This window comes from Microcaecilia unicolor, chromosome 14 (assembly GCF_901765095.1).
Source record: "Microcaecilia unicolor chromosome 14, aMicUni1.1, whole genome shotgun sequence".
Classification (NCBI taxonomy): Eukaryota; Metazoa; Chordata; class Amphibia; order Gymnophiona; family Siphonopidae; genus Microcaecilia; species Microcaecilia unicolor.
This window is the reverse complement of record NC_044044.1, coordinates 34927992-34944141: the sequence shown is the minus strand read 5'-3', so window position 1 is coordinate 34944141 and position 16150 is coordinate 34927992. Positions and strand designations below refer to the sequence as shown.

General features: G+C 43.8%; 1 protein-coding gene across 1 annotated transcript; it reads left to right on the top strand.

Moving 5' to 3' along the window:
• The first annotated feature begins 1248 nt into the window (after positions 1-1248).
• LPAR5 (lysophosphatidic acid receptor 5) lies at positions 1249-8533 on the top strand. The gene is given in 4 exon segments (XM_030187838.1): positions 1249-1889; positions 5598-5704; positions 5850-6289; positions 6291-8533. Coding segments are annotated over 3 exon segments (1191 nt in total). The 5' UTR covers positions 1249-1889; positions 5598-5676; the 3' UTR covers positions 7014-8533.
• The last annotated feature ends 7617 nt before the right edge of the window (positions 8534-16150 follow it).

Sequence of the window (16150 nt, the reverse complement as noted above, 5' to 3'; positions counted from 1 at the left end):
AGATATGCCCCAAGAGGCTTACATTGCAATAATCCAGTATTGTACTACTGATCTAAATTGATCCTGAAGATATTTACGTATCCTTTTTCATTTCCTCGTTATCCAAAAACAGATTTTACTTAGATGGTTAATTTGTTCTTCCATAATTAATTAAAACAATGAATATACCTAGAATTTTGACTGATTTTTTCCAGCTTATATGTTATCTTGTTTGCTATAAAGGTAAAGTCCTTGTTGAATTGGACATATTATCAATCAGTTGTAAGAAATTACTACTCATCCAATTGCCGATGAGAGACATACACCTAGTTACTATAGAATGTGTGTTTTCTAATGTAGAGTCAACTGCAAACAGTGATGTCATCAGCATATAGATAAATTTGATGACCAGCCTTTTAAAGTAAATTGCCCAGAGATGATAATAATACATTAAACAAAACTGGTAACAGTGGGGACCCGAGAAACTCCACCACCAGGTGACTAACATTCCGAAAACTCCCTGCCTTTTAACCATATAGGATAAACTCGAAAGAAAGCCTTTGAACCATTTCAACACTTTACCAGATATTCCAACACTATCCAACTTATTAAAAAGTATATCCTGATGAACCAGTTCAAAGGCACTCAAGAGGTCTAACTGCATTATTAATGGCTGGTTACCATTACTCATGATATTTTTAACTTGAGAAATCAATGCCTTGTGTTAAGGAAAGCATTTCTAGAAGTGCTTTCCAGTGTGTGGGGCTACTCTAGATAATTATAGTTGGTGGATGTCACATCACATGATTACCTTTGGAGAGGGTATGGTTAGGGATTCTCCTGGCAGTGGAATAGAGGAAAACCTTGTTCTTAAAGTACTCTGTCCTATTATCTTTAAGGGCTTTGAAGAACTCATAAAAGAGTTTTAAATTTAGTATGGTACTGGTAAGCAGTGCAATTTTGGCAGAAATGGTACGATGTAATCACTTACAACATTCTATCACTCTTGCTGCAGTATTCTGAGTCAATTGGAGCTGGTGCAACCCTTTGTAGTCAAGACCAGTATGGAGTGCATGACAGTAGTCCAGCCTTGATGTTATCATGGCATGAACCACTGCGACAGGACTTGCCTTCTTGAGGTATGGAGAGAGACAGCATAGTTGTCACATGATATGAGGCAGTTCCTAAATGTTGCTTGGATTTTGGGAATCAGCGTAAGTGTTGAGTCTGGAGTTCATAGGTCCCAAAAGGGATTTTGATAGGGCTCTATTGGGTTACAAGATTAATGCTGATAAATCTGAAATCGTGTTCTCATAGCCAGCTCCAGTTCATGACCATCCAGACTCAATGAGGCTGTAGTGATGAGGAGAGCTCAGAGAAGGGGCAGCGAGTGTGGGATTCACAAGAGCTCAGTTTTTGGTACCCAGGATTGCAGGGCGTCCTTTGTGAACCCTTGGAGCTGAAACAGGCATTTCCTGGGGTCTGGGTTGTTCCAATTAGTAGGCTGATCTAAGGAGTGACACATTTTGGTGTACAGGAAAAAGAGAATCAGTTCATAATAGACTCCTTAACAAAGATTTGTTTCTCACTAGGCTGGTTACCAGCATGAGGTGGCTAAGTAATACTCAACATGAGCAACAGAGGCAGAGAAGAAGGAAGTGAGAGCTGGGGGTTGACAGACGCTTTCATCTGGATCACACTATCCTCTTGCAAAGAGCAGGTGTGTGTATGAATGTCAGATATTTCCGTTATTTTGCATAAGTTCCAAATCATAGCTCCCTCCCACACTGCACAGACATGTATGACATCAGTGGGCTTGTGCAGAGGCTCAGGTTAGCAATTCAGAGAGCCCAGCTCCTGGCCCGGGATCCCACACTTCATTGTCTGAGAAAGGAGACTGCAAAGGAACGGTAGGGACACTCAACTTTCTTATCTAGGTGATCCTTTTTGGAACATGTGAGTAATGAGGTTATGAGATAGGAGATAGAACCAATGTGGTGGTGTTCAAGCACCCTTCTGCCCCTCCTGATCTGATAGCGTCTGTCAGCCAGGCTCTCTCTTCTTGACATAAAAACAATCTAATTTCTACACGTTGTTGTTTCATCATTTTGGCGGTGTTACAGTGTTATGTTATAGCGTGACTTATTGTCTGATATCCCTGAACTGCTATTCACTGGCTTAACAATTTTCCATTGGCAACTAGACTGGAATATCTCTGACTCCTGAAGCAGGTGCTCGCCGCACTGAAATGCAGGATGGCGTTGAGTTCATTCATTTTTCTTGATATTTTGGACCTATCAGCCTTTGTATCTTACACCTTTTTAGTATTATCAATAAATTGTTCCCCTGGTTGGAATTACATTGTTCTCCCCCAATTGATTTTCTTTTGATCTTGTGTCGTGCCTTGGGGGCAGTCACCTTCTTTTTTCATTAGTTTTCCACATACCATGACAGTAATAAATGTTACTTTTAAGCCAAGGCATGTGGAATCTGATCTCACAGTCTCTCAAAATTGTTATTGTTATTATTATTATTATAATTATTATTGTTATTCTTATTGTTATTATTATTATTATTATTATTGTTATTATTATTATTGTGTGGCTAAGTAATCCACCTCAGAACTTAGAATATGAAAAAAAAATAATAATAGCAGCATAGAAAAATGAAGGCAGATAAAGACCATATGACCTGTCTGTCCATGCCATTAACTCTCCCTATCACTTAGCAATGTACCCAGGAATTTTTCACAGGGGGTGCATCGCCCTCCTCATATCTTCCAATCACATCCACTCCAGTCTTCGCCCTCAAGGGAGAATGCACCCTTCCTGCCCCTGCAAAGCCCCTCTCCGCTCATGCCTTCAAATCTCTTCCTCTCCAGTTTTTGCCCAGCCAGCAGCAGTGGCATTCATAGGCTGCCTGTGCCTGCACCCAGACTCTCTCTCTCAACCGTCCCCGCCATTCACAAAACAGGAAGTCATGTCAGAAGTCCACTGACATAAAATGACCGACAGATTTTGCACTTAAACAGGCTTCACAATAAAAGGAAAGAATTACAGGGTGCAGAAGTTAAATCCAAGAGACAGTTCCCTGGTTCTGGTGCTACTCCAGATTATCTCTGTTCAGATGCTAGTTCAGGTCCATAAGCAGGATCCCACAGATCTTGCTGCTCCAGCTGTCGTTTCTCCTCTTTCCCCAGGATTAGACAGTTTTTCCTGCTCATTTCTTTGTTATTAAAGTCTTTGATTTTCTCTCTCTGCTCTTTGGGAAATGTGTATCTCTTCTCTCTTTGCATTTCTGCTTCTAACCTGGGTTCAGGATCCCACAGATTTTGCTGCTCCAGCTCCTGTTTCTCCTCTTTCCCAAGTTTTTCCTGCTCATTCTTTTGTGGGAAATCTTTGATTTTTCTCTCTCTGCTCTTTGGGAAATGTGAATCTCTTCTCTCTTAGCATTTCTGCTTCTAACCTGGGTTCAGGATCCCACAGATTTTGCTTCTCCACCTGCTGTTTCTCCTCTTTCCCCAGGATTAGACACAGTTTTTCCTGCTCATTCTTTTGTTGGAAATCTTTGATTTTCTCTCTCTGCTCTTTGGGAAATGTGTATCTCTTCTCTCTCTGCATTTTGCACAGTACGGGAGGAACTACATTTCTGTTTCTAGGTTCGCATGCAGACTCTGGCTTCTTTGGGTTTCCAAGTTCAATTTCTTTCAGCACATATTTGGTGAGGGTCCATCCATGTTCTGTATGCATTACTGAGTCGAGGTACTCTGCTAGGGATCAGTCTCACTCTATCTGGCTCTTTTCCTTTTCCCATACGAGGTGTCTTACAGTTTGTTGCTGTGTCAGTCCTGGCTCTTTCTCCACAGGTGCTGAGTTTGTCTCTTCTCATTTTCTCTGTCATCCTCTTAATGTTTCAACTTGTATTAACAGCTCATATAGTTAATAATAGTGACTGGGAGTTGCCAGACGTACAGCCTCTCCCAGCTGCCTTTATTACGATATCCAGGGTAAAGTCCAAAAAAACTGTCAAAAAGTGTCATGGGAGAAACAGAGAGAGAAGTGAAAAACTGATAGAGAAAGGAATGACCAGGAGGAAGAAACTCAAACGCATACAGAGCATGTAACTCTTCCGACTCTTCTGAATTCCCACCAGACGACTTACAGGTAAGAAACATAATTTGACAGTAGACAGGAACACAAGGGCCTCAAAATTATTTAGTCTGTTTTCCAGCACAATGCCAAAAATTGCCCCCCCCCCCCTTCTTTACAACCAATGAAATGAGGGATCCCAAGCAGTTAATTCTCACAGAGGGTAACAGGAAGAGAAGGTCCACCATCCATTGAAAGAAAGACCCTGCTCCTAACTGCAGCTCCACAAGCAGGGACTTCAATATCCCTACATGCCTTCCTACCTGTCCCCCCCCCCACCAATAATTCAGGAAGATCTTTCAAGGACTGGAAACACATTTATTGTCTCTTTAGCAAAAGAAGAATCTTGATTAACTTTGTGACTTTTAGGAGATTTCAGGTAGAAAGCAGTCTATTAATGTGAGGTCCCTAGAGAGGAGAGGACAGGGAGGAAACGTGAGTGTCTCAGAGTTTTGTGTGGTGAAGAATGGAAGCAGAGAAGGGTCTGTCAGTATCTGAAGGTCCTGGGGGATCAGCAATCAAATTTTCGACTTCTGAGTCTGGGGGAAAGAGACAGAGGGAAAGAACTCGCTAGTGTGTCAGTCTCTGTCTTTCTCTTCAATCAAAATGTCTGATAGAAACACAATACATAAAGGCATATACGGATGACTGTCTCATCCAGTCTGCCCAGTTTCATCCCTTGTGCAGTGACAATAGACCCCACTAAACCTCACGCGTCCCCTCACTTCTTCACAATGAAGGGTCTGTGCATTTCTCCCAGGTTTACTCTCCCCATCCTGACTAGGGATCTTCTGTGTCCCTCCCAGGCTTTACCTCCCCATCCTGACATTTTAGGGATCCTCTGTGCCCCTCCCAGGCTTTACCTCCCCATCCTGACATTTTAGGGATCCTCTGTGCCCCTCCCAGGCTTTACCTCCCCATTCTGACATTTTAGGGATCCTCTGTGCCCCTCCCAGGCTTTACCTCCCCATCCTGACATTTTAGGGATCCTCTGTGCCCCTCCCAGGCTTTACCTCCCCATCCTGACTAGGGATCCTCTGTGTCCCTCCCAGGCTTTACCTCCCCATCCTGACATTAGGGATCCTCTGTGCTTTTCTCAGGATTTCTGAAACTTCATTATTTGTTTTTCTCCCCACCCCTCCAAAGTCACTCCTTTTTATTTATTTGTTTAATAATGTAATGTGTAACCTGCCCAACTAAATTCTGGGTTAAGATTCTATCTACGCAATTAAATAACAAAACAAAACAAGAACACAAAAGTACAACAATCACTATCCTCTCTATAAGACTGGAAGTTTTCTAAAAATCAAAGCTATGTCACACATCATCTCTCTGGCTCTGCTTATGCCCATCTTTCTACCCCTCACTTTTATCCACTGCATTGCTGTTTCCTCTTGGTCTCTCATTCTTTCCAGTTGGACAGTCTCCTGAGTGATTTCTTACTTTGCTGTTCTTTCTTATTTATCCCAGGAGTATTTCCTGAAGTCTTCCTGCTTGCTGTCTCTTTCGGGATCAGGCTCAGCTTCTCAAAGATCTCAGATTTTCTTGAATGGCAGGGTACAAACCCAGGGAGACAGGTAAGGGATAGGACAGCTGTTCTTGGCAGGAGGAAAACTAGTGTCTTAAGATCATTTTGGAAGTGCCTGGCTTTATGGTATATGTGTCAGCGCTTTCTTGCTGACAGTTGGCTAATCTGTCTTATGCTTTCTTTGGTTTTCACAGCTCTCTGGCTGGGGGATTCCTCTGTGACCCTGGCTGGCTCCAGTATGGGATACCTGAACAACTCCCCTAACCTGTCTGAATGTGAAAACTATCGTAACTTGTCTGAATGTGAAGACTATCGCTCCAATCACACCCTGCATCTAGTAGGGTACAGCATCCTCTTCCCGCTGGGGCTGTTTCTGAATACCTTGGCACTGTGGATCTTCCTGCGCTACCTGCACCTGCGCTCCGTGGTCAGCATCTATATGTTCAACCTGGCGCTGAGCGACCTGCTCTTCACGCTTTCCCTACCTCTACGCCTCTACTACTATGACCACCATCACTGGCCCTTCGGGAAACTTCTCTGCCAGGTCTCTGGATCCCTCTTCCAAATCAACATGTACGGCAGCTGCATTTTCCTGATGTGTATCAACCTGGATCGCTACGTGGCCATTGTGCACCCCGCTGCGCTGGCGCCATCTGCGCCGTCGCAAAGTAGCCCGCCTGGTCTGCTTGGGTGTCTGGGCGCTCATCTTGATGGGCTCAGTGCCTGCAGCTCTAATCCACGTCTCCAACGACTGTTGGTACGGGGGCCACGCCGTTTCCCGCTGCTTTGAGGCCTTCAGTGCCTGGGAACGCAGACTTTTCCCACTGATAATTCTGGCTGAGGTCTTGGGTTTCCTAGTGCCACTGCTGTTCGTGGTTTACGGCTCTGCCCGTATCTTCCGGGAACTGTGCCGTGGTAGTAGAAGCTATAGTGACAGCACCAAACAGGTGGGTGGACGGCGGCGGAAGACTGTTCGGCTCCTTGTGGTCAACCTTATTATCTTCATTATCTGCTTTGTGCCCTACAACTTGGCACTAGCCATCTATGGACTACTGAGGGCCCACGTGATCGAGGCCAGCAAGGGGACTGTGGGTGCAGTGCGGCAGGTACTGGTAGTGACAATCCTTCTAGCCAGCATGAACTGTACCCTGGATCCCCTTGTGTACTATTTCAGCACTGAGGGCTTCCGAAATACCTTTAAAGGTCTCCGCAAGGGCCAAACCTGGGATTGTGAGCCCAAGACGCTAAATACAGTGAAAGGAAAAAGCAAGACACAGAACTGCCCCCATGGGGACCACACGTTTCCGAGCAGTAGGACCACTTTCCTGAATCACCACATACAGGACTCTGCTGTGTAATAAGGGAAGTCAAGGGAATGAGGAACATAGTGGGGGAGCATTCTGTGGTAAGAGACGGATTCTCTGCAACAGGGGATCTTCCCCAATCCCCCAGTGAGAAACAGAAAGCACAATAAGCTTAAATGAGTGAGAGAGACGAGTAACAACAGTCCAGAACAGAGCCTGAGAGTTACTGAGCCTGAAGCAGGGACGGTGTAAGAGGCTCAAGGTGCAGAGTATCTATTATTTAGCTAGAATGCAGATGAGAACAAACCTCGATTTAACCGGTGGAAAGTTTAGCAGCTAGATTAAAGCCTGCTGTCAGGCTGCTAACATTAAAACCCAGGGCTACCCAGATAACTTAGCTGAATTCCACCCCCAGGACTGTCCAGATTTAACGCCGCTAAACTTAAACCCCCAGCAAAGCCATCTGAATACTTAACTCCAAATAATCCAGTGTTAGATGAACCCTATCTAATCTGCAGTACCACCGACTCCTGGTCACCTGTGGTTTACCCCTCCCTTTCCCTACAAGCTCATTACATGCATCCACTTGTCCCACCTAACAAGACATCTACCTTAATTTCTTTCTTTGCTGCATTTGTATCCCACATTTTCCCACCTCTTTGCAGACTCAATGTGGCTTACATTATGCTGCAATGGCAATCGTCATTAACGGTGTGAGAAGAGCAAGTATTAATACAATTAAGGTACATTAGATATCAAGAAAATTAGAAACAAATAAATAATTAATACATCTCAGATATGCAAAATATAAGGTAGAGCATGGTGTTAAATAATAACATGGAGCCTCTGATCATGAACTGTTTTGCTAAAATATATGTATTTATTGCAGTCTCAGGTGTCATATCCTCCTGTCTCTCTCCTCCACCAGCCTACAAATCTTTCCCCCCTCCCCCTCAGAGATAGTCTGCAGAGAATTAAAGTCAGCAGTTTAGTGCAGAGACGACAGGTTAAAATGGTTGACTCTTTAAAACAAGGTATAATTATCAGACCTGGCATTACTCTGATGAGAGGTAAGAAAAATACAAAAATAATTTTTAATGTTTCAAACTGAGAGAAAATGCCTCAATTCTATATATACTGCATCAAAAGATAGGTTGCCAATTTGGCAGGTAACTTTCACACTAAAACTAGCAGTTACGTGGCAAAATGGAGGTGAAATGGCAGATACAGAACTGCACTCAACAAACACTATTCTAGAAAGCAGCAATTAAGTGTTACGCCACACAGCTACGAGGGAGGTGGGGGCATCTGTCAAGGTCATGGGCTGTTCCTACACTTGAACACAAAACTTACACAATGCTGTATTAGGGGGAGAAGGTCGTTATTCAGGAGTAAATGCAATGGGGTAGTTATATCAGACGGGGAATCTGTCTACACGTCAACAGAGGGGTTCTGTGTCTCTGAATCATGCTAGGATGGGCTGGAGTGGAGCTATTCAGGGGCTTTCACAACAACTTCAATAGAAATAAAAGAAAATAAGATGATACCTTTTTTATTGGACATAATACATGTTTTGATTAGCTTTCGAAGGTAGCCCTTCTTAGTCTACCTTCGAAAGCTAAGCAAAAAACGTCTTAAGTTATGTCCAATAAAAAAAAGTATCATCTTATTTTCTTTTATTTCTATTGATTACCTTTAACAGCGGACTAACACGGCTACCACATCTCTCTACAACAACTTCCAAAATTTTAGAACAAGGCCAGTGCCAGGCAGACTTCTACGGTCTATGCCCTAAAAATGGTAAGGATACATCAAGATCAGGTATACATACGATGTATCACTTCATACCATATGCAATGAGTTGATCTTATCAAGCAGACTGGATGGACCATACAGGTCTTTATCTGCCATCATCTACTATGTTGCTATGCAATATCAGAGAGCTTCTGTGTCTCTGAATCATGATAGTCTATATATTACAGCGGGCATCTGTCACAGGAAAGCATTTCTATTATGAGGTTTCTACTTTGATGTAGTCTGTGTCTCAAGGAAGGGTCAGTCTTTCTGCTTTGGGGAGGTACAGGGTGGCTAAGGGAAGAATCTGTGTTAGGTGGACTCTGAATTGGGAATCTTTCCATCAGAGGAGTCTCTGCATTGAGGTAGTCCCAGTATTGGGGAACGGGGAATCACTTTTGCAGGGGTGTCAATATCATTGTATGTGATATCTGGGTTTAAAAAAAGATTTGGACAAGTTCCTGGAGGAAAAGTCCATAGGCTGCTATTGAAATAGATATGGGGAAAGCCACTGTTTGCCCTGGGAATAGTAGAATGGAATGTTGCCATGATTTGGGTTTCTGGCCAGTGTTGGAAGTGGGATACTGGGCTAGATGGACCATTGGTCTGACCTAGTATGGCTATTCTTATGTTCTTATTGGGGTCTGTATACTGGGAGGTTTGTCTGTGGGGTTTTGTATATTAGGGATCTGTATCAGGGGTCTCAGCAACTGGGCAGAGATAATTTTGGAACTGTCTGGTACATACAGGATTTCTATGACTGTGGTGAGCTGTAGGAGGAGGAGGGGAAGTCAGGGGTTTCTGTAATTGGGTAAAGATAGTGTCTGGGATATTTCTGGTACTCAGTTCAGTGTGCAGACCTGCTACTGTTGGAGTTACAGTGCCCTCTGGCAGTCAGTCACATGTACAGACTATGGAGTTTCTGACTCTTGCTTCCCTCCTGTGTTTGTGTGTGTGAGTTTGTGTATATGTGTTTGTATATTTGAGAGGGTATGTGTTTGTGTGTGAGAGAGGGTATTTGTATGTATGTGTGCATGAGAGAGAGTTTATGTGTATGTGTTTGTATGTGAGAGGGCGAGTATATGCGTTTGTGTGTGTGAGAGAGAGTTTGTATGTGTGAGAGGCTATTTGTATGTGTCTGTATGTGTTTGTGTGTGAGAGAGTTTGTGTATATGTGTTGAAACAGGAATTTTAAGGTTTGTTGGCCAGGGGAGTAGCAGTTGATCACAACTAATCACCTTTTCTCTGCTTGCCATATTCTCTTGTTTGATTCCTTGGCATTCTTTGCATTATCACATACCATGTAAATGAGCTTATCTTGTTGGGCAGTCTGGATGGACCGTACAGGTCTTTATCTGCCGTCATTTACTATGTTACTATGTATATGTTTGTGTGTTTGAGAGAGTTTATGTATATGTGTTTGTGTGTGAGAGAGAGTTTGTGTATATTTTATTTGTTACATTTATATCCCACATTTCCCACCTATTTGTAGGCTCAATGTGGCTTACATAGTACCGGAGAGGCGTTTGGAGACTCCGGTGTAAATAAATACAAAGTGATGTTGTGGTAAGATAAAGTTCATGTGGCACAGCCACATTAGGGAATCATATAACGTAAGAGTTGTGTTATGTCCATTACGTACTAAAATTTAGTTTTGTTGTGTTGCAGAGATCAGGCATTTATGTTGGATCGGTAGGGTATGCCTTTTTAAACAGGTTAGTTTTTATTTTTTTCCAGAAGTTTAGGTGGTCATACGTAGTTTTCAAGGCTTTTGGTAATGCGTTCCACAGTTGTGTGCTTATGTAGGAGAGACTGGATGCGTAAGTTGATTTGTATTTGAACCCTTTGCAGCTTGGGTAGTGCAGTTTAGGTAAGTTCCTGTTGATTCGGATGTGTTTCTAGTTGGTAGGTCGATTAAGTCTCTCGTGTATCCCGGGACTCTATCATATCTCTCCTTAGTCATAAGGTGAAAAGCCCTAACCACTTTAGCCTTTTCTCATATGCATCATTCCAGCCCCTCTCTGTACCTTTTCCAGTTCCATTATATCTTTTTTTTAGATGCAGAAACCAGAATTGTATCCAGATATGTGTGAACCACACCTTCTTGACTACCACTAAACCTAAGTCTGCCTCTTCAATTACAGCCTCTAGATTCAGAATCTTATTTCCCTTACTATGAGCATTAGTACATACCAGGGGCGTAGCCAGACAGCAGATTTTGGGTGGGCCTAGTCAAGAAGTGGGTGGGCACCAAGTGTTATCCCCCCCCCCACACTAGGGAATCATACAACGGAAGAGTTGTGTTATGTGTGTTATGTTACACGTGTTTGTGTGTGAGGTAGGGTGAGTGTGTGCATTTGTATGTGTTTGTGTGTATGTGTTTGCATGTGAGAGAGGGTGAGTGTATGTGTTTGTGAGAGGGTGAGTGTATGTGTTTGCATGTGAGAAAGGGTGAGTGTATGTTTATTGGTGTGTGAGAGAGGTATATTTGTGTGTAAAGTGTGGCAAAGCAAACAGGTAACACATCTGGAATATAAAGTATCTGTGGAAAGAGAGAAACAGGCCTCTCCAGTCCAGTATTTTGTATCAAATGTTGTTTTTGGGTTGTTGTTTTTTTTGACTCAGAAGTTCTGTGATTTGCTGGAGAGAATTTTTACCTTTGAACAATGTATTTATGGGAAAAAAATCAAGTTACCCACAAACCACTGCAGGTCTGGGTAGGACTTATAGGGCCATTTCTCAGGTGTGTTGGAGCTAAGGACTAGATTCTATATACAAAGCCTAAATAATCCATGTAGAACAAATTTTCACCTAAGTGTATTCTAGAAGCCAAGCCTAAAGTTATGCGTGGTGTATAGAATACGCATCCAACACTGCAATTATTACACCAGCCCTGAAACATCAATGAACCACTTGCTAGATAAACAAAAAGCAATAGTGACACAGATCACTACACAGAAACTACTAGCATAACACCATGCATGCACAACACAGACAAGCCCTGTATGCAGTGCAACACTGAAAAAACAAAAGCACGTATGCATTTCCTCCTGTACTGTGCAAAATTGAAAGAGAGAAGAGATGCACATTTCCCAAAGAGCAGAGCGAGAAAATCAAAGACTTTTCACAAAAAAACCAGGAAAACCTGTGTCTAATTCTGGGGCAAGAGGAGAGACAGCAGCTGGAGCAGCAAAGTCTGTGGGATTCTACTTGCATCTGAACAGAGACAACGTGGAGCAATATCAGAACCCAGGAACTGTCTGAATGGTCTTTCCATATTCTGTATTTTCATTTACTGGTAGCTCAATTCTTTATACATTACTGTGTCTTGTACACACAGACTATCATGTTTATAAACTTTCTTGAAGTTGAAGTGTCAATTTCATCTCTCTCATGTGTATGTTTCTGATTATTGTGGAATAGTTATATTCTGTGATTATTATGGGATGTCCTCATTCCCTTTTCTCTGGCAGGATCACCCTCCTCTCTGTTTTTTATGGGATATCTGCTCTTTTCTCTGGAAGAATTGAAGAGACTTGTTGTCATAGTGCTGTTATTATGGGATGGCCACAACCCCCCTCTTACCATTCTCTCTCTCCCTCTGCTTCTTATGGGATTTTCCAGTTTTCAAGGGTGTGGCACCCACAGAGAAAAGGGGTATTGGGCATTGGTAATTATAGTGATCCAACACTCCCTAGTGTCAGAGAAAGGAAACAGAAAGATGGGGCCACGGAGCAGGATTCCAGATTCATCCAACAGGGGTGATCCAGTCCTCTGTTTACCTCACTACATGCAGGGACTTGCAGTTCTTTGTTTCCATTTCATTCCCTAAAGAAAATGCAAGAGTATAAATCCCTGCAATGCAGTGAGGTAAACTCAGGGACTGGATTAGCCCTTTTGGGCAAATCTGGAGCTAGCAGGAAACCCTATGGGAAAGAGACTCTCTGCATCCAGCGGTACAGAGCAGATTTACTACTACCTACTACTAGAGTTTAAAAATTTTCTTCACCCAACGCGTAATTAAACTCTGGAATTCGTTGCCGGAGACCGTGGTGGAGGCGGTTAGCTCGGCAGAGTTTAAAAAGGGGTTAGACGGTTTCCTAAAGGACACGTCCATAAACCGCTACTAAATGGACTTGGGAAAAATCCAAAATTCCAGGAATAACATGTATAGAATGTTTGTACGTTTGGGAAGCTTGCCAGGTGCCCTTGGCCTGGATTGGCCGCTGTCGTGGACAGGATGCTGGGCTCGATGGACCCTTGGTCTTTTCCCAGTGTGGCATTACTTATGTACTTTGATAGCGCTACAAGGCATACACAGCGCTGTACACCAGAACCTCCCCCCTTCCTACTCATCATACAAAAAGGCTAAAATACCCAATGGTGATCGCCTAAGAAGCCTCCCTAGAAGGGCTTCCAAATATTCCACTATTTGGGCACACAAAAAGTTTATGTCTGGGCAACTCCACAGGGCATGAGGGAAGCAGGAGAGGGAATAACCCAAGCACTATGGGTTTCTATTGGGGAGAATAATGCTCTAGCTAGAACTCGAAAAGTTTGCACAGCACATATAAAGTGTGGATAATTGACTTGTTCAATCCTTCACTCTGTTTCTTGCCTTTCACTCAGTTTGCAGTCCACAAAAGGGTACTGTCTCCTGTTCGTTGACTGTAATGTCCTAAGGAGGCCTCATGAGGGATTTTGGCAAAAGCCTTCTGAAAATTCAATGACACTGTATCAACCAGTTCACCGCTATCCTCTAATTTGTTTACAACTTTAAAAAAAATCTGATAAATTGATCAAGCTGTGTCTATTTATACAGTCAATGTCACAGCTAGGTCAACCACGACAAAGAACACCAGGGACCCTGGACCCAGGTCAGGCATTTTCACCTACTACAGTCCATTGCTCTCAGGTACTCAGAGGCTGCTAGGACTTGGAGCCCTACCTTGAGGTGTTACCCATAGAAGCAGAGTAGCAGACCTGGTCACCAGGTGGAAGGAGGCAGGAACACCACGGTGAGACTCAGCAAGGTAGGCGTACGAACAGGAACAGCACCAAGGCAGCAGAAAGGTGGTCAGGAAACAGGCTAGGGTTCAGAGCAGATGCAAGGGTGAACATTCAGCCTTAAACCCCCTTTCAATTACCTTTCAGGACCTTAGTCTGCAGCCCCCCCCCTCCCCCAAGACTTTGATAATTAATTTCAACAATCAGATGAAGACATTTTTACAGACATTAAGAAAGCTGGCAGATTGGGCAACAGTATAATAATGGGTGATTTCAGTTACCAAAAAATATACAGTAGGGGAGCATGGAGTCAAAACCAAAATTCTAAATGCTGCAAAAAATCCACTCTCTTCTAATGTGATAATGGAGCGCCCAAGTCACACACAACATATGTGGAGAAAAAAAACCTCAGTCACAAGGAGCAATTCCACTATAACACATAGCTGATGTCCACAGGTCAGAAAAAAACTCCGTCAGCAGAAATAAAGAGGCAATCCACAATCACACTGGGTAAATGTCCATCAAGCTTGAATATAAGAATAGCTATACTGAGTCAGACCAATGGTCCATCTAGCCCAGGATCCTGCTTCCAGCAGTGGGCATTCCAGGCCACAAGTACCTGGCAGAAACCCAATTAGCAGCAACATCCCATGCGGAACCCCAAAAAGCAGCAACATTCCATACGGAACCCCAAAGAGCAGCAACATTCCATGCGGAACCCCAAAAAGCAGCAACATTCCATGCGGAACCCCAAAAAGCAGCAACATTCCATGTGGAATCCCAAAAAGCAGCAACATTCATGCTACCAATCCCAGGGCAAGCAGTGGCTTCCCCATGTCTGTCTCAATAGCAGACTTTGGACCTTTCTTCCAGGAACTTATCCAAACCTTTTTTAAGCCCAGATATGCTAACCACAGTTACCACATCCACCGGCAACGAGTTCCAGAGCTTAACTATTCTTTGAGTGAAAAAATATTTCCTCCTATTTATTTTAAAAGTAAATCCATGTAATTTCATTGAGTGTCCCCTGGTCTTTGTACTTTTTGAATGGCTGTGTTTCCCGCCAAAACCGGCCCGGAATGTGCGGCCAAATCGCCATCCAACAAATCCGCCGACTCAGGGGAAAGCACGGGGGGCAAGAGCACCAACAACGTAGGCTCCCCCCAAAATTTACCTTGGCCGCTTTTCACGTCAACGCCGCGATTCGCACAAAACCGACACCTCGCCGGCTTAGACATAATGGCTGCGGAACGCAGCGCCACAAACACAATGAAAACAAACAGTTGCTTTGTGCTCTGACAGACTAATAGGCAAAACCGCCTATGTCAAGAACGCCCTTGAAAGAAGTTTTATCTCTGGACTGCCACAAGAACGGCCAAAATAGCCACCTTTTAAAAACTTTTTTTTTTTAAACCTCGTTGTTGATGCCTAAACGCCTCAACGGTACAGAACGAAGTCTGTAGCCGAGGTCAAGCAGTCCTCCAGAGGAAGAGCACAGGGGGAGGGACCCGGCCACCCGGGTGCGACACCCCACAGGGAATAAGAAGCCCTTTAGGACTTACACTCTGTAATAGAGATCCAAGTCTGGGTTCTCTAACCTTTACAACCCAACCTAGAAACCCCAAACGGCCCTACCAGACTGAGTACACTGCACAGGCTGCACACATCTACCCTCTGCTGAGACTGAGAAAATACTGGTTAGTAGAAGGTCTGCACAGGCTACTTGTATAAGAAGTTTTAGTGTTCTCAGTCTCCCTCTGCTGGTAGGAGTGCATAACCCAAGCGTCTTGAACCATCTGGAGGCTTGCTGAGGAATGGCCATTTAACCCTACTCTCTGTTTTCTGAGTTATTCTCTGGACTATGAGCTCTCCACAGGAAATATTCACACCTAGAAGCTTTATTCCACCTGCCATGATACCAAGGTGTATCAAAGTTCAGAAATCATTAGTCTGTCTTACACCTTGGTATTATGCCAGGTGGAATAATGTATCAGCATTTGGAAATCATGCTTGGATCAACCTAAGAAATGCTGAGGTCAGCACAGGCAGTGGGAGTCTTTTTGAGGGCCCTAAGTCTTACCCACTGAAATCAATGCTACAGTACCCATCATGTCTCAAAATGCAAGCCTACTCGCAGTACCCTTAGCAGAAGTGCAAGACTCCTTACTTCAGTAGCCCCGTTAGCAGTGTAAGCTTCTTCACAGCAGTACCCTGGTCTGCAATAGGAGCCTCCTTACCTCAGTACCCCCATCAGCAGTGGGCGCTTCCTTACCTCAGAGTCCCTGGTCTGCAGTTTGAGCCCCCAGTCAGCAGTGGGAGCTTCCTCACCTCAGTGGTCCTGTCAGCAGCAGAAGCTTCCACACCGCAGTGCCCGTCAGTAACAGAAGCTG